The sequence below is a fragment of the Mustela nivalis genome, assembly GCF_964662115.1.
Source record: "Mustela nivalis genome assembly, chromosome: 3".
NCBI classification, from domain to species: domain Eukaryota; kingdom Metazoa; phylum Chordata; class Mammalia; order Carnivora; family Mustelidae; genus Mustela; species Mustela nivalis.
The window spans coordinates 76832629-76849877 of record NC_139022.1 but is presented as its reverse complement, the minus strand read 5'-3'; the positions used below and the strand labels follow the sequence as shown (position 1 = coordinate 76849877).

Sequence of the window (17249 nt, the reverse complement as noted above, 5' to 3'; positions counted from 1 at the left end):
TGAATAAAACAAGAGCACACCATAAGCCCACTATCGTCAAATAACCGCTGTTACCATCTCTATCTCTTTCCAGCTTTTCTGGTGCCTATAGGCTTTTACACACAGTTTTTGAACTGAATTTTGAAGTGGCTAAGGTATATATCTCCACTGTGATATATAGACATTAGAAGTCCGTCCTGGTTAAATAATGCAAAGATATTCTTACTAGAAACTACTGCATTATTAGAAACTGCACGGCATTTTTGGATATAAGAGCAGAAGGTCATTCGGAACATACCCACTAATTCAGAGTTCGTATCAGAGACCGTTCTGTGAACGCTCCGTTTGTATTCCGTTATGAAACTACTCGATATATTGCCCACAGATCACACTTTATAGACTGAAGTTCTTGGAGGACACAATGTCATTCAGTAACCTTGTATCCTGACCTTTGACACATATTTGTGCATGAATAGAATCCTTAGGGGCCTCCTCCGGTGTCTTAAGTGGGTAACTGTGCAAAAGCCCAGGCAAGAGAGAAATAAATCAGGGTCGGGACCCTTCTAAGCAGTGGGAGGGGGACGGGGGCGGAGAATGGGAGGGACCCTGCACAGGTAAGGTAGAAACCTGAGCGAGGGGCAACCTCATTATTACTTTTTCTTATTTTACTTGCCTTGTGTGTTCACCGATTTGAGATAACAGTCTCGATCATCTCCGCAGGGCAAGTTCCCAACTAACCATCGGCCTAAATAAAAAAAAAAAAAGTCGGGGAGGCGTGTTTCCCAAGCGAGGACCGCGTTGGCCGCGCCAAGGCTGGGGAAACCCACCCCGCGCCCAGCGCACGGTATAAAGAGCCCGGCCGCGACAGTGGTGCAGCTCTAAGCTACGCGCGGGGTACACTCCCCTCGTCGGTCCGCATCCGTGCCTCGCAGCCATCTGGACACCTCGAAGATGGCACCCGTTGGGGGCAAAAAGGCCAAGAGGGTGAGTCTGCGGGGCACCGAGGGCGTTCTCCATCCCAGCGGGGGCTCTGAGTCTCGGCCCACCGGCCCCACACCCAAGCCTCAGGAAGCGCAGAGGGGTCCTCGGAGCCCGACTGTGACCAGAAGGTGCTCTCAGAACTTCTCGGGCAGGCTCCCAAGGTGCCTCTGAGCTCCCCGCAACATCCCTGCCCATATCCCGAGCGCGCCCTAGATCTACGTGACCGCGGACTCGAGGACACCCCCAGAACCCCACGACTCCCAACATCTTCTGAGTCCAGCACCCCAACACCACAGCACTCCCCCAGAAGTGCGGCTCCTAGACCCAAACACAGGACTTTTCTTCCCTGCAGCGGTGGGAGTAGGGGATTCCTTAGGGTGCGCCCTGGCCACCCCGCGTCTGTGCCCACACGGCCGTGCGCGCCCCTCTGCGCGGTCCGCGGGCCGGCCAGGGAGGCGCGCGGGCGGGGTCCGACAGTTTCCTGCCCGCGCTAGGACGGGTGCAGCGGAGCCCCAGGGCCGCCTCCCTGCCCGGTTCTTGCGTGCAGGCGTACCAGTCCCACAACAGCTCCAAGGCTCACTCGTTGGTTGGGCCATGGTAAGTTTTTAACCCCAGCTTGGCTTCTGCGATCACAACAAAATGTACCATTCATGCTTCAGAAAACCAAACCAAACCAAACCAAAACGGATAGAAAGGCTCTAAGATACTGAGTAAGGGCTGTTAATAAGATTTAAAAACCAAAAAACCCAGCGGCTCCAACACCTGATTAATGACAATCCTCTCTCTTCCCTAGCTGGGATGAATGTCCAGACTGTCGGCCTTCATCTAGATTGGGAGATGAAGGAGGATAGATGCATGGCACAGACAGATGGAGCGACTTCAGGACTATGGGTTGGCTGGTGGGAAGAGTCAAGGCAGGAGGAAATATACTTGACCCTGGGGTATCAAAGTGCCCCCCCACCCGGCTGACAGAGGCCCCCAGGGAGACAGCCGGGGATTAAGGACAACCGTAAGGACTCCTTACCAACAGAATAAGAAGACTAGCTTTCACCATTTTAAGAATGTGTGCCTAAGTATTCATTTGAGGCTTTACAATTAAACCTTTTCTTTTAATTCTTCTGTACATATTTCTTCAACGGTAACATTCTTCCACCATATTCTTCAAAATACTTTAATGTGTTCTGGGGTGCTTCGGTGGCTGAGTCCCTGAAGCTTCCCGCTTTTGATCTTGGCTCAGGTCATGACCTCAGGATTATGAGATTAAGCCCCACATGGGGCTCTGCATTGGATGAGGAGCTTGCTTGGGATTCTTTCTTTCCTTTTCCCTCTGCCCCTCCCTGCTCATGCTCCTTCTAAATAGATAGATGACCGACAGATGGATAGATACATTAAAAAATCTTTTTTAAAAAAATCAAAATAAAAGATAAAATTTTTAAATTCTTTGATGTGTTCTGAAAGACCCTCACCCCCAGCGTATTTATACACATATTTTCATTATGTGAGCATTCTGATTGTTTGCCTTATAGTCATGAATTTATAAATATATGTACTTTCTGAGAATTCTAAGGAAATCATTCTTTTCAAGAACATGATAACCAAAGTACTAAAAATAGAAAACTGTTTTCAAAACTCAAGTAACTCCTTTCTATAATTTTAGGGCATCCTAGAACGTTTAAACTCTGGAGAAGTTGTGATTGGAGATGGAGGGTTTGTCTTTGCACTGGAGAAGAGGGGCTACGTGAAAGCAGGCCCCTGGACCCCAGAGGCTGCTGTGGAACACCCAGAAGCAGGTTGGTGCATAGCTCTATTCTAAGTTCTCATAAAAGAGCACTGCAATGACCAGTCTAGGAGCATACCATCAAACAGATCCATTTATGGTACATTTCCCAACATTTATTATTGCCTGCTGGGCATTGTGCTAGGTATGTAAGGACAGACTCACACATTGAATGACCACAGTGGTTCTCCTTGTTGCTATCACCTATAGCCACCTCTTGGTTCCTGCCCTTCACTTTAGGTGAGTCTAGAAGCTGGCTCACTGCCTTCCTCTTTGCTCCTCCCTCCCTTACCTCTCTGGGTGACCTCGATATCCATGCAGATGGTCTATCTAGGACTCTTCCTGTCAATGCCTTGATCTCCTCCTCATCTCCAACTCTATTTTTCCTCCATCCTTCACCTCAGCAACACAGTCCTAGATCTTGCCATCACCACTGTCTACTCCTGAAATCCCAATTACAAAGACCCCACTCTGACAAGCACCTTCTGTATTTTCTGCTCACTCTAATTCTCCCACTCCACAACCTCATCAATATTTTCAGTCCTTCATCCCTTCCATGTTAGCATTTCTAATCCATTCTCTCCCCATGTGTTCATCATCCATCTTACCTACAGTAACAATCACTTCTTGTAGATATGCTCTCCTCCACTGTATATTTGCCAACTCATTAAATCTATTGTATACTTGTCCCATCCTATTTAAATGGAACTGTCTACCTACCTTGCACCTGCACCCACACAGCCTATTCTCATTTCACTAAACCAAGTAGGAAGCATTACCCTTTAAAGGGAGAAATGGGCCACTTCTGCAGGCCCAGAGGGCTCAAGGGGGATCTAGGTTTTTGAAGTTCATAAGTGACTCCACCTATATGTCTTCATCCCAATCTCAGGAACCCGTATCTTCCTAATCAGGCCCTGACTTTGGCAATAGAAGGCTTGCCTGGTTGAGAATTCACCCTTTCTGACTTTTGGCTCCTTGTATAATTTAGTCCAGGGCCAGATCCTCAGCATTTTCTGCTCTCTAGCTACAAAAGGTGAGCTTCTTGTTATGCCACCCAGGAACCCAACAGACCTTCATACTTGGCCTTAATTTGGTGATGAATCACCCTTAACCTTTCACTGTCTTTCTCTAGTATGTTAGTTGTACCCAACAATAGCCATCTGATTCTGAAGTCCTTATAATTACTACTGCCTCTGAACCTCTCAACCATCTGAGCTACTGCACCTGCTAGTACATTCCCTTCTAAGGGCATCTCATTCCAGCTCACCACACATGAGTTTTGAAACAACTGTACCCCTAGCGCATGCTGGGGACTCTAACACCCATCACGAGGTAGGGGCTCATTGCCAGTTGGCCAGAAGTGGATTTTGTTTGTTTGCTTAAAGATTTTTATTTATTTGACAGAGATCACAAGTAGGCAGAGAAGCGGACAAAGAGAGGGGGGTAAACAGTGAGTACCACTGAGCAGGGAGCCTGACATGGGTCTTGATCCCAGGACCCTGGGATCATGACCTGAGCCAAAGGCAGAGGCTTTAACCTACTGAGCCACCCAGGCACCCTGTGCTCAGAACTTTTAATGGGAAGTGCATTTACACTGTGATGCAGTTGTTAAAGACAACTTGGCCAGTCCCTCAGGAAGCTCTGGATTTGGATAGGCCCTTCAGAGTAGTCCCAAATTGAGGCAAGGAAGCTGGACCTTTGCTCTCTGCCTACTAAGAGACCAAGCATTGCATCCAAACTACCAACTCTCCCCTCTCCCAGGAGAGGGTTTAGCCCTTTGCAAGGAAGCTCCCTTTGGCAGAGGGTACTTCCTAGAGACCTCTCAGTCAACAGCCATCAGTAGCCAACACTGAAAGAAGCTGACTTAGAGGAAACTGGAGGAAGTTCTTATGAATATTACCCAAGTTGAAGAACTGTCTTTAATGTTTATTAAATAGTGTATTTCAGTGAATTCAGGGATAAAGGACAGAAACTAACAAAGACTATAAAGTGACAGTACGGCTTTAAGGTTAAGCAAACAGATTCTGGATCCAGACTAATTGAATGAATGAATAATTGAACGAAATTCTGGCACACTAGGCGGTGTGGCCATGGGGAAATTATTCAGCTTCTCTGGGACCCAGTTTCCTCTTCTATAAAACTGAGATAATATTGACATCTACCTCTAAGATTGTTATGAGATTTAAATAAGTTATGTGTAAAGTCGTTAAAATACTGCCTGATAATGTGAAACACTGCAAGTCTATTATTAAATCCATTGTTTCTTCTCTTGATAGTGTCTTGGTTGTAATGTATCTATTTCTTTTGGAGAAGTATAGAAATTTTGTGTTCAAATCACACTAGCTCTGAATTGTATTCAAAGTAAAAGAGCTACAGTCACATCATGAAGCCTGGCAAATACACACAACTTTCATATTTCCAAATAAAAGTAGAAATAATACTATACCCTGCCCTAAAAGAAGGAAAGAAAGAACGAGGAAGGGAGGAAAGAAGGAAGGAAGAAAAGGAGGAAGGAGGGGCAGTTAGGCAGTGGTGGAGGGAGGGAGGGAGGAAAGGAAAAGAGAATTCAGTAGGCTTGGGAAACTAAAACAACAGTAGTCTTCAAATTTTCATTGCACCAGCAGTTTATTAAAAGTGATAGATTCCCAGCCTTCACTTAGAGATTTGGACTCATTAGGTCTGTGAGTGGGTCAAGGAACCTACAAATTTATAACTGTCCCCAGGCGATAGCAAGGTGAACCACACTTTGAGAAGTGCTGCATTAAAGGGCTTTAAGGAACACAATAGAATAATTAAGATCCAAGAATGAGAATTTAAAATATATCTGCGGTTTGTTTCTTAAGGTCTGCTTGCTGGGTTAAATTCAGTGAAATATTTCTCGGGCAAAACTGGTATTAACAATAAGGTACTTTGGTGAAAACTCTGCCATGTAAATAAAGTAAGACTGTGCTTTAAACACAAGCTTCAATCTTACAAGTCACCTTTTTTTAAAGTTATACATTAGAGGAGTTCAAGAGAAACTGCTCTGATACTGACTTTGACTTTCTTAATACAGAAACAGCACATTTATCTCTTGGCCATCTGTTTCTTGAGTATTTTGGGCTCATTTAAGTGGACTAATTGTCCTACCAAAGTCTATGCCAAAAATTGCAGTTCTTGCACCCAGTGGAGTCAGCATAGAATTCAGCAAAGAATTCAGGCTTGCTGAATCTGGAGGGCCTTGGGGAATCTGAATTCTTATTAATTGCCCCCAGGTGAGTCTCATTTGGGTCACACTTCGAGAAGCACTGCAGCTTTAAGAAGCACCGTAGAATAAGAGCAAGGAGTTGGCTACTGCCTTCTGGGAAAATCTAATAAAAGGGTGTAAAATGCAGTGTAAAATATACATATGCTCAATTTGCACACCATTCCAGGGCTTTTTAACACAGTCCCTGGAAATCCACCCAAGGACCAGCTGGATGACTTCCTGTTTAGAATCCATTTCCTCCTAGTGTACAAGGACCTCATCAATAGGCCCTTCACCCCGCTCCAGCCACAGCAGCTCTGTGTTTGATCTATGAACAGGGGACTCCGAATAAAATGTCTTTCATTGGTTCTGTTGCTAATTAAAACAAGTCTGAAGCTTCCACATTAGGCAAGCTTTTAAGTTCCCTCTCAGAACTAGAGATTCGATGCTTAGAAACCCATTTTCTGAAATTCAGAAGCTTTCTGGCCTCACTGACTTGTTCCTTTAAAACTACACTGAGCTTCCTATGTGCTCTGCACTCCCACCTGGCCCCCAGGATGCAAACATGCCAGACTAAAGGGCTAGGAACTCCACTGTCCTAAAAATTTCCTAGCTTCTAATGTAGTCACTCCCAGATCTTTGGCTTTGAAAAGCCAAAGAAATTTCAAAATAGATTCAGGGGCTGATACAGGATGGCTGATTCCTTACTTTAGTTAATTCTCCTGATGAAAATGAACACCTGCTAAGTCTCACTAGCATTTTCTAAAAAGAGCATTTTCCCAGTCACTCAGAATGGCGGTTCTCAATAAAATGTAAGCTAAGAATCAGTTTCCAACTAAATTTAAATATCTGTGGATTGGACCCCAGCATCCATTATTTTTAAAAAGCTTACAGGGTATCTAATGAGCAACCAGAGTTTAGGACCACTATTTTAGAGCAAAGGTTAATTCCTTAAATTGAATATAACTGGTTATATGGGGGGAGCTACCCCATCATATTTTCTTTAGCCAGTGAAAGCTTTGCCATTTGGCATTTATCCATGGACCCTTGCCATTTGGCATTTATCTTAGGACCCTTCCTCCAATTCTTATTCCACTCAGTTACCAGAAATATCTTTCAAATACACTGAGCTAATCACATCATTCAGATTTTTACCACGTACTGGTGTTTCTCGATACCTGTGGTCTGAAGCCTAGGCTCCTTGGGATGATGTGTTAGGCCATTTGTCCTCTGCAGGCCCAGTACCCCCTCTCCACCTGCATCTCCTACTAACTCTCTGATACATCCTCAACTTCAGCTGCTGACACTACCTGCTGCACCCCCAAATCCAAACCTATTGCTGCCGCCTTTTTGTTCAGGTCCTCTGTAGGGAGTCTTTTCCCCACCTCTGCCCAGCAAAAACGTTAAATGATTCCTCCTCTGTGGGAGCTCCCTCTTCCTTTCACCCCACATCCATGGTAGAAATAATCTCTCCTTCATAGCAAGAGCCCCAGATCTGCTTCTCGTTTGCTCTCAGGATGTGCAAAGAATGTAAGCAGATATTTTCATTAGCTGTATATCTGGTAGCCTTTTGCAAGCATCATGGGTTATCAACTGATAGTCACGAATAACCTTCCTCAACCAATCTCCCAGTTCGCCAGCTTCATCGAGAGTTCCTCAGAGCTGGATCCAACGTCATGCAAACCTTCACCTTTTATGCAAGTGAAGACAAGCTGGAGAACAGGGGAAACTATGTTGCAGAGAAAATATCTGTGAGTAAAGCCATACTTGGCGTTCTTAGACGGGCACAGTAGGCATTACATGTCATCACCAAAGTTCTCATAGAGAAAAATGTTGAGTTTTTAGATAATACAGAAATGGGATATGTGTGATACAGGATTGCTGATTTCTTACTTTGTGCGTTAATTCTCCTGACAAAAACAAACACCTGCTATATCTCACTAGCATTTTATAAAAAGAACATTTTCCCAGTAACTCAGAATATAATTTTTAGATAATACAGAAATGAGATATGTGTGAATAACTCTTTTAGATTTTAGGTGGAGTCCCCAAAATTGACAGAAAGGCATTTAATGAAGCTTATCAAAGAAGAGGTAGTTAATGATTAATGATTCTCCCAGTCATCCTAAGTTGCTGAGTGGGTATCCTGACAAATTCTTACATCCTTACCTTTTTTTAATGTGGGGCAATGTAGGGAAAGGTCAAGACACAAGGAAGGGCACAGTGGTCCTGGAACTTTCCTGACTCAGCTATAATCAACTGTATCATGTTGGGCAAACCATTTACCTATGCCATCAAAGTGACAATTTCTCAATCCCTATAATGAAAAAGAAGCTTTTTGTTCATTTGTTTTTTAGGTGGGCTCCATGCCTAGCATGGAACCCAATACAGGGTTTGAACTCACAACCATCAGACTGAGACCTGAGTGGAGATCAGGAGTCAGAGGTTTCACTGACTGAGCTCTAAAAGGTGGTCTAAAAGACCAAGTTCTAAAATTGCATGAGTCTGTGTGAGCCACAGCACTGAGGTTTATTGAAGACAAGTGTCAATTTTTAATGTCTAAGTAATTTGAAAATACCTTGCAATACATGCATCTGTTAAGAAAAATACATAATGATAAATCATGAATTCTGTAGTCATCTTTTTTTTTTAAGATTTTATTTATTTATTTGACAGAGAGAGAGACTACAAGTAGGCAGAGAGGCAGACAGAGAGAGAGGGAAGCAGGCTGAGCAGAAAGTCCGATGCGGGGCTTGATACCAGGACACTGAGACCATGACCTGAGCTGAAGGCAGAGGCTTTAACCCACTGAGCCACCCAGGTGCCCCAATTCTGTAGTCATCTTAATTACATTTTATTCTCATTGATCTTGACAGCAAATAATCATCATCATCACCACTATCTGCTAAATATTCTTCTAAGTGCCACTTAGACACTGGAAGATACCAGATCCTTTTATGTAAAGATCTTTATCCTCTCACAGAGCTTTGGTATGTAATATCCTAGATACCATCATTAGATTTATTGTTTTCATTACTATTAGTGGTGGTGTTGTTACTGCAAATTGCTCAGCTTGGTAAATTGAACTATTCTATCACTGTCATCTTCTAGAACTCTCCATGGTAATATCCAACTGAGATGTGGACATTTGAATAATAATTTGGTTTCAATTCTGCATGAAAATGTAGATACATCCTATTTCACTCATTTTAGGGGCAGAAAGTCAATGAAGCTGCTTGTGATATTGCCCGGCAAGTGGCTGATGAGGGAGACGCTTTGGTGGCAGGAGGCGTGAGTCAAACGCCTTCGTACCTCAGCTGCAAGAGTGAAACGGAAGTTAAAAAAGTATTTCAGCAACAGCTAGAGGTCTTTCTGAAGAAGAATGTGGACTTCTTGATTGCTGAGGTAAACAAATATTTGACCAAAGATGAGACATCGCAGCTCGTGTATTTTCTCTACCTTGTGCTTTCCTGAGGAACATGTGGGATAGTTGCCAATCATGGTTAGTAAATATTTAGTTTTTAAATCTTTTTCCAGTTTAGGGCTTCTACTGAATTTGATTCAGTTAATCTAATGAAGAGTTCTTCAAACCTTTTGACTGCACTTCACAGTAATTACCCTTCTATTCCATTTCAAAAAATGCTAATGGGTCACAACTCAAAAGTTTGAAGACTGGTCATTTAGTGATAATTATTACACAGTAAAATAAGTTTTCTAATTGTTCAGAAGAAACGAGATAAAAAGTACCTTAATTTGATCTTATTTCAGTATTTTGAGCATGTTGAAGAGGCTGTGTGGGCAGTGGAAGCCTTGAAGACATCTGGGAAACCCGTGGCAGCAACCATGTGCATCGGCCCAGAGGGGGATTTGCACGGCGTGAGACCCGGCGAGTGTGCAGTGCGCCTGGTTAAAGCAGGTGATGATGGATTTTAACCAGTTTGCAATTAGTGAGTCTTTTGAAAACTACATACATTTACAGGCCCACCTATGAATCATTATATACTTGTTTTGTTAAAAGGAAAACCATTAATGTGCTTTCCTGGGAGTACTGATAATATCACTATTGACTCCTAAAGAGAAAAAAAGTAAAATAAAGAAAAAAAACATACACACATACCATTGTTCTGAAAGGGGCAACTAGACCAAGGTGTAACACCTAGAAGGAAGAATTTCAGTAATTCAAAACGAGCATGAGGAAAAAGTGCATTTTATTTTAACCCTAAGTTGAGGTTTTAAGACAGTAACTTTTAAGTCAGTTGCCTTCTTTGCGGAAGTTTTCTCCTTTTCATAAATTCCTGATATGCTTTGCTTTTTGTAATTGGTATAATAAATTTTTAAAAATTTTGGTATGAAATAGGGGCCATGTAATTTACCTTTTTAAGTAATTTCCATTCTTTTTTTTTTTTTTAAGATTTTATTTATTTATTTGACAAAGAGAGATCACAAGTAGGCAGAGAGGCAGAGAGAGAGGGGGGAAGCAGGCTCCCCACCGAGCAGAGAGCCCGATGCGGGACTCGATCCCAGGACCCTGAGATCACGACCTGAGCCGAAGGCAGAGGCTTAACCCACTGAGCCATCCAGATGCCCAAGTAATTTCCATTCTTAACACTGGGTTTCATTTCAATAAGGGAAAACTCACAGATTGTTTTCAAAGCTGCCTCATTTTTAATGCAAGGAGTTACTCTATGTCAGTGAAGAGCCCAGCTCATTCTGTGGAATGGGGAGATTTTGACTGGCTATGATTTCTGATTTTTATCCAACTCCTGATATTTCATGAAAGTCACTTCATACTTGTCATTAACAATAACAATTAGATTTAGGAATGAAACTAAATAATCTTAACTTTTTACCGGAAATATAAACATGGGGGGAGGGGAAGAAGCAAGTTAACTTGTTTCAAAAGACCAGAGAAGGCTTTCATCACCCCGTTGATAACTGGCAGAGATTCTTGGCCTGCATCTATTTCTTCCCTGACCATTCCATTCAAGGTAGGTGCAGTGTTTGACATCAGCATACCTTATTTATATTCTTTGTAGCACTTGCCACTTGCCTTATTTGTTTATCTCTTTAATGTCTGACTCACAAAACTGTAAGATCAAAGAGGGCAGAGATTATGTTTGGCTCATGGCTGAGCACCCCCATGCCTAGCACAGCACTGGGCACAAGTGAACATGCCCTCCTCTCAGCAAACGAACTCTTTCTACTTAGACCACACATTTGGGATCTCCTCAATCGACATTTTCTAATCTGTGAGAACATTAGTAGGGTTCTGTAGTGAAATACATTTAGAAAATGCTGGGTTAGGGGCCCCAGGGTGGCACAGTCCCTTAAGCATCCAGCTGTTGGTTTTGGTTCAGGTTGTGATCTCAGGGTTGTGAGATGGGAGTCCCCATGTCAGTCTGAGATTCTCTCTCCTTCTCCCTCTGCTCCTCCTGCTCATGCGGTCTCTCTCCCTCTCAAATAAATAAATCTTTAAAAATAAAAGAGGGGTATGGGGAGGTGGGGGAGTCTGGTGATGGGTATTCAGGAGGGCATGATTGCATAGAGCACTGGGTGTTACACGCCAATAGTGAATCATGGAACACAACATCAAAAACTAATGATGTACTGTGCGGTGACTAACAAAACACAATAAAAAATAAATAAGAGAGAAAATGCTGTATTAAACCAATTAACAGAGTTTCTCAGGGCCTTACTGCTCACTTAGGTTGCACACATACTAAAACTGGAACAATACACAGAATTTCTGAGTCTTTGATATGTTTATATATAGGTAGTCTCCAAGAAAGGGACAAATTAAATAGTTACTTTCTAAATCGATCTCAGAGCCTACTCCCATGGAGCAAACCTTTGGAAGCCCTGTGCTAAATTAGGAAATCCTTGATGTCAGGGACTATGTTCTATGTTTTTATTTCTCTACAGCCCCTTAGAAGGACACTTATACCTAACAGACACCCAATAAGTAGCCAACCTATGATTAATTTATTAGTGTAATGAAGTCAAGAAAGGAAAGAGAAACTCTGGCAGCAGAACATCAAAAAAATAAAAAAAAATTTAAAAAAAGACAAAAAAGAAGGAGAAGAAAGAGAGAAGGTACAAGTGAAGATGTGAAGATGTTAAGTGAGCTGTTGAATATACAAGTCTGGGACCCAAAGGAAAATTTCGGCTTAAAGAGAGAAATCTTGGAGTTCTGGATCTTGTTCTGGATCCCAAGAGCCCTGGGACTGGAAAGGAAGGAGAGGTGAAGAGACGATGGCTCATGGAGATCCTGGGACAATGAAGGATTGAAAGGTTCAGCCGTGAGCAGGGGCTCAGCACCTAACATCCAAAGAAAGCAGCCAGCAAGGTAGGAGTAACACTAGAGAATATGAGAAGCCAAGAGAAGGAGAGTGTTGATGAAAGAGAGAATGGTCCAGTAGATTGAATGCTGCTGAGACATCAAGTAAGATGAGAACAGAGAAGTAACTGCTGGCCTTGCCAAGGTTGAGGTCATCGGTGCTCTTGACCAAAAAAAGAAAAAAAAATTTTCAGAGAAATAACAGGAGGCAGGGTTGGAACAAGAATGAAGAAGCAAACTGTCACCCAGCACAATGAGGACTACTGAGATGCTTATCACTGAACACTGGATATTATGACCTATGGCATCAACTTAGCAGCTCCTGGAATCTGGATTAGTGATATTAGTAAACTAGCCCAATAAAAGGAAACATTGCTCCCCAAATGAATGGTATGATAACCACAGGTGCAATCGAGCAGCTGGGAGTGTTGGAAAATTACTGTATCCAAGACTGAAAAATTGACATTTAAAATGTGGAGTTAAAAAAAACTCTAATAATGAGTTTCTGGAAAAAAGGTGGGACAACCAAGTGTGCATAAATGACACTTCCATTTTAACAGATTCTTCAAAACACCTTTCACGGAGAGCCCTTGCTGCCCATTAGCAATCATCCCCACCCGAACCTAAGACAGGTTTGCAAGGAAGCAAGAACCAACGGCTGTATTTACAATTCACTATTCCAAATAAAAGCTCCCTAATTAAGGGAGGAGAGCTGAGCCTGCCTGTCTGATGAATCCCTAAAGCTAAACTGTTCTTCCCACTTGCAGGAGCGTCCATCGTTGGCGTGAACTGCCATTTTGACCCCACAATCAGTTTACAAACGGTGAAGCTCATGAAGGAAGGCTTGGAGGCTGCCCGACTAAAAGCCCACCTGATGAGTCAGCCATTGGCCTACCACACTCCTGACTGCAACAAACAGGGATTTATCGACCTACCAGAATTCCCCTTTGGTAAGACAGACATTTTATAAATCATCTCAGTGTCTTCATGTTGGGCAGATTTCCCTAACTGTAGCCATAGAGCTTTCTCATAGTAAACAAATGGCAGCATGTCTCATCTCTTGCCCCCAGCCTCCCTCCCTACAGACAGCTCCTTGATTTACTGGACCACAGCAGAAGGAAAAGATAGAGCCACCAGACAAAAAAGACTTCTAAACCTTTTACCTGTAGTTTGGTAAAAAAACGATGCCCTTCCAGGTGAGATTGGCAGAGATAGTGACCCTGGTCCAGCTTGGTTGCCAAATCATATAACCTTAGCAAAACCCATTCGTTCTTCTAGACCTTAGTTTCCTCATCAGAAAAATTAGAAGGACAGACCAATTTATGTCTAAGACACTTTTCTCCTGTTCTGAATGTTGCTCAGATACTATAGAGTTTGGGGGGAAAGAGACAATACCATCACAGGACCACTACGTAACAAGTCTGAACAAAAAGACCAAGCAGATGACGTGAGGGCAGACTTGCAGTCTGGGAAAAGGGAGAAAGCATGTTTGGGAAGTATGGGTCTACCTGAAAATCAAACCAGAGAGGTCACCCGGGCCAGAGCCCGGCCAGTCTGTTCCATTCTAAGGTCCTATAGTCCTAAGGTACTATATTTTATAGGGACTCTCAGAGAAGGAAGATATTACAAAATAATCCATGCAGAAGAACCATGGAGGAATGGCAAGTCACCTGTGTTTTTGCCATAGAACAAATTATTGCAAAAATTAGTACTTTTAGACAATAAATAGTTATTATATCTCAGAGCTGCTATGGATCATGAATTTGGGGGCAGCCTAGCTGGAGAGTTTTTGCTCAGGGTCCCCTAAAGGGTTGCAGTCCAGATATTGGTCAGGTCTGCAGTCATCTGAAGGCCTAAAGGGGGGGAGGCAATCTACTTCCAAGCTCCCTTAATTGGCTATTGGGAACAGATGTTCACTTCTTGTGGTCTCTTGTGGAGGCCTCAGTACTTTAGCTTATGGGCCTTTCCACTGTGATGCTTCAGTGTCCTCACAACATGGTAGCCATTCTAAGAGATTAAGAGAAACTGAGGCAGAAACCATGGTGCCTTGTATAACCCAGCCTCAGAAGTCACTAATGATCCCTTCTGACACATTCTATTGGTCTCTGAGACCAACCTGATATAATACGAGAGGGGACTACACAAGGGTGAGAACATCAAAGGGCACAGTTCATTGGGAACCATCTGAAAGTCGGCTACAACAACATTTAAGACTGGATGTGTAGACACAAATTACCTAATGGTTTTTGAGAGTTAAGAATTAGGTCTTGACAAATTATTTAATTCAGCTGTTGAACATTACAAGCATATTATGGCTGTTTATTTTGAGTAGTTTTTTAAATGAAGAATTCATTCCATTTATTATAGGACTGGAGCCCAGAGTTGCAACCAGATGGGATATACAAAAATATGCCAGAGAGGCCTACAACCTGGGGGTTAGGTACATTGGTGGGTGCTGTGGATTTGAGCCCTACCACATCCGGGCGATTGCAGAGGAGCTGGCCCCAGAAAGGGGATTTTTGCCACCAGCTTCAGAAAAGCATGGCAGCTGGGGAAGTGGTTTAGACATGCACACCAAACCGTGGATTAGAGCAAGGTAAGAACTTTTCAACTGTATCTGCCAAACCAAACTCATGTCCATTGTGAGTATGTCCAAGTGAGGTCAGAGCAAAGAATATAGCTAATTTTCTGCATGATGATACTTAGTTATCCCCCTTAAATTGTTCACAGAGATGTTTACAGAGTAACCTTAGATAGTGATTTCTGGAGAAGGCTTTAAGATTTAACATATAAATAATGCAGGTTAGCAATGAAATGCGATTTCATGCTCCGGGATAGTACCATGCCACGGAACTTCAACAACTCTGAATTAACTGGTTGTTAAGATTTAAGTTAAATGTAACAAATATTAACTAAGTGCCTGTTCTGTGCCAAGCGCAACTCTTGGAGCTGGGTAGACAGAGGTGAGTAAGACAGGTCTCTGCCCTCAGAGCTTACACTCCAGTGAGGAAGATGAACAATAAACCGACTTTACATCAGGCAACATGCAGAGCACTGGGAAAATAAATGAAGAGCTGCCTAGAGATTCACATAGTCTACTGGGGAAAACTGTTAAGAAAGTCAGTGGATTATACTGTAGTAACTGCTTTGGTAGAGGCAGAGATTTAAAAATTAGTAAGAGAAGAGAATGGCTCTCTCGGCCTAACAGAAAGACATTCTAGAAGAAGGGATACGGGGGCTGTGTTTTGATGGGCTTACTAGCCACGAGATAAAGCAGGGGGTGAAGGAAGGATGATCACCCATGCAGAGGGAGCGGTTGCACTCTGTTCAGCAGACAGTGACTCTGCCCAACTCTATCAGACCCTGCTGTGGATGCTGATGTAGCAAGAACAAGGCACGACCCTGTCCCCAAAGCTTCTGGCTGAGCAGAGAGCCTGCCTGATACAGAGCTCTATCCCAGGACCCTGGGATCATGACCTGAGCCGAAGGCAGAGGCTTAACCCACTGAGCCACCCAGGTGCCCCAAAAGTTAAATTTAAAAATGTTTTTTGAGGGATGCCTGGGTGGCTCAGTTAAGTGTCTGCCTTCCGCTCAGGTCATGATCCTGGGGTCCTGAGATGGAGTCCCACATCACCAGGCTCCCTGCTCAGTGGGGAGCCTGCTTCTCCCTCTGCCTCGGCCACTGGCCCAGCTTGTGCACATTCATGCTCTCGAGCTCTCTCTCTCCCAAAATAAATAAACAAAATATTCAAAACAAAAAACCAAAAACTTGTAGCCCAGATTAATAAATGTGTATCAGTGGACGTACTCTCAAGAGTCTGAAGCCAGCTCTATGGAAGTATTCCTAGCTCAGTGACACACAGACACAGATACTCAGGAAGGAGTCCAATGTGGTGTGTTTTCCTCACCCAGGGCCAGGAAAGAATACTGGGAGAATCTTCGGATAGCCTCAGGCAGGCCATACAACCCTTCCATGTCGAAGCCCGACGCCTGGGGAGTGACCAAAGGAACGGCTGAGCTGATGCAGCAGAAAGAAGCCACAACTGAGCAGCAGCTGAAAGAGCTCTTTGAAAAACAGAAATTTAAATCTGCCCAGTAGCCTCCGTGGAAGCCATTTTTGCTGACTTCTAGGTTTGGGCCACAATTCCCAAAAATAAGGAAAAGATGGTTTAAAAAGAATGCTTATGTTAATGCCAGGCTACGTGTAAAATTGGTAGTAGCTAAACAAAACAGAAATACAAATAGCCCTGGATAATTTAAAAAGTATATTTTAGAAATTTACTTAGAAGCAAAGTGAGAAGTAAATCTTAAACAGGTTCCCTATCCCACACATAAGGTATTAAGGAAATCTCTGTGGCCAGTGAAAAGTAACTCAGATATTCATTCCCACTTTAGTTAATTTGCAGGCTAATAAGGAGGATGAGATATCAGCTGACATGACAGTGATAGATAGAGTGCTATAGGGAAGGGACTTCCAAGTTCTTTTCAACATGACCCTTAGTAAGAAACAAAAGTTTAATAACCCAGTAAAACACATGCCATACAAGCACTGAAATAAAATGTGTGATCCGTTTTGGTATTTTCTATTCCATTCCTTTCCGTCCTATCTCACTGATAAAACATGCTGGCTGAGACCCTTCAAATGGATTTTATGACTTAATAGTTTGAAAAACACTTACAGAACACTTCAGACACGAGGACTTTGCTATTTCTTTAAGTTTGTTCTTATAAAATCAGTCACACGAGACATCATCAGTATCAAAAGACCAGTGCCGTCCTCTCAGCGTTCAAAAGTTCTTCTCCCTTCCCTGCTGACCCATTACAGATCAACGTGGAGGGGAAAGAAGGCATCAGTATCTAGGCTTTGTCCATCCTGCCCCAAACAGGATCCACTTAAATACTTTCATCAGTAAGGCTGAGGGATCATGAGTTTGTGTTACCTTGGTAGC

At 43.1% G+C, this 17249-nt stretch overlaps 2 protein-coding genes across 3 annotated transcripts in view; both read left to right on the top strand.

Annotated features, from left to right (window-relative positions):
* The window catches only part of LOC309861694 (uncharacterized protein), a gene marked incomplete at both ends in the record, with an annotated part of 44708 nt that extends 43879 nt beyond the window's left edge, over positions 1 to 829 (top strand). The window contains one exon of the mRNA XM_082724824.1: positions 700 to 829. Coding sequence (XP_082580950.1) covers positions 700 to 829 — 130 coding nt within the window. The remainder of the gene's footprint in view (positions 1 to 699) is intronic.
* Positions 808 to 16873, top strand: BHMT (betaine--homocysteine S-methyltransferase). Of its 2 annotated transcripts, none has more exons than XM_082724805.1 (8): positions 808 to 963; positions 2618 to 2750; positions 7596 to 7714; positions 9177 to 9368; positions 9732 to 9879; positions 13068 to 13250; positions 14668 to 14896; positions 16213 to 16873. In XM_082724805.1, the coding sequence occupies exons 1-8, from the start codon at positions 931 to 933 to the stop codon at positions 16397 to 16399; spliced, it is 1224 nt and encodes a 407-aa protein (XP_082580931.1). In that variant the 5' UTR covers positions 808 to 930; the 3' UTR covers positions 16400 to 16873. The 2 variants fall into 2 exon arrangements, with proteins under 2 accessions (XP_082580931.1, XP_082580932.1); XM_082724806.1 differs by lacking the exon at positions 808 to 963 and adding an exon at positions 1174 to 1557.
* The last annotated feature ends 376 nt before the right edge of the window (positions 16874 to 17249 follow it).

What these genes read in the sequence shown, in the direction of transcription:
- BHMT (XM_082724805.1), top strand. Translation starts at nt 931, where the DNA reads ATGGCACCCGTTGGGGGCAAAAAGGCCAAGAGG. An exon ending in GGGGCAAAAAGGCCAAGAGG is followed by an intron (nt 964 to 2,617) that starts GTGAGTCTGCGG and finishes CTATAATTTTAG; the next exon opens with GGCATCCTAGAACGTTTAAA. An exon ending in CCTACCAGAATTCCCCTTTG is followed by an intron (nt 13,251 to 14,667) that starts GTAAGACAGACA and finishes CATTTATTATAG; the next exon opens with GACTGGAGCCCAGAGTTGCA.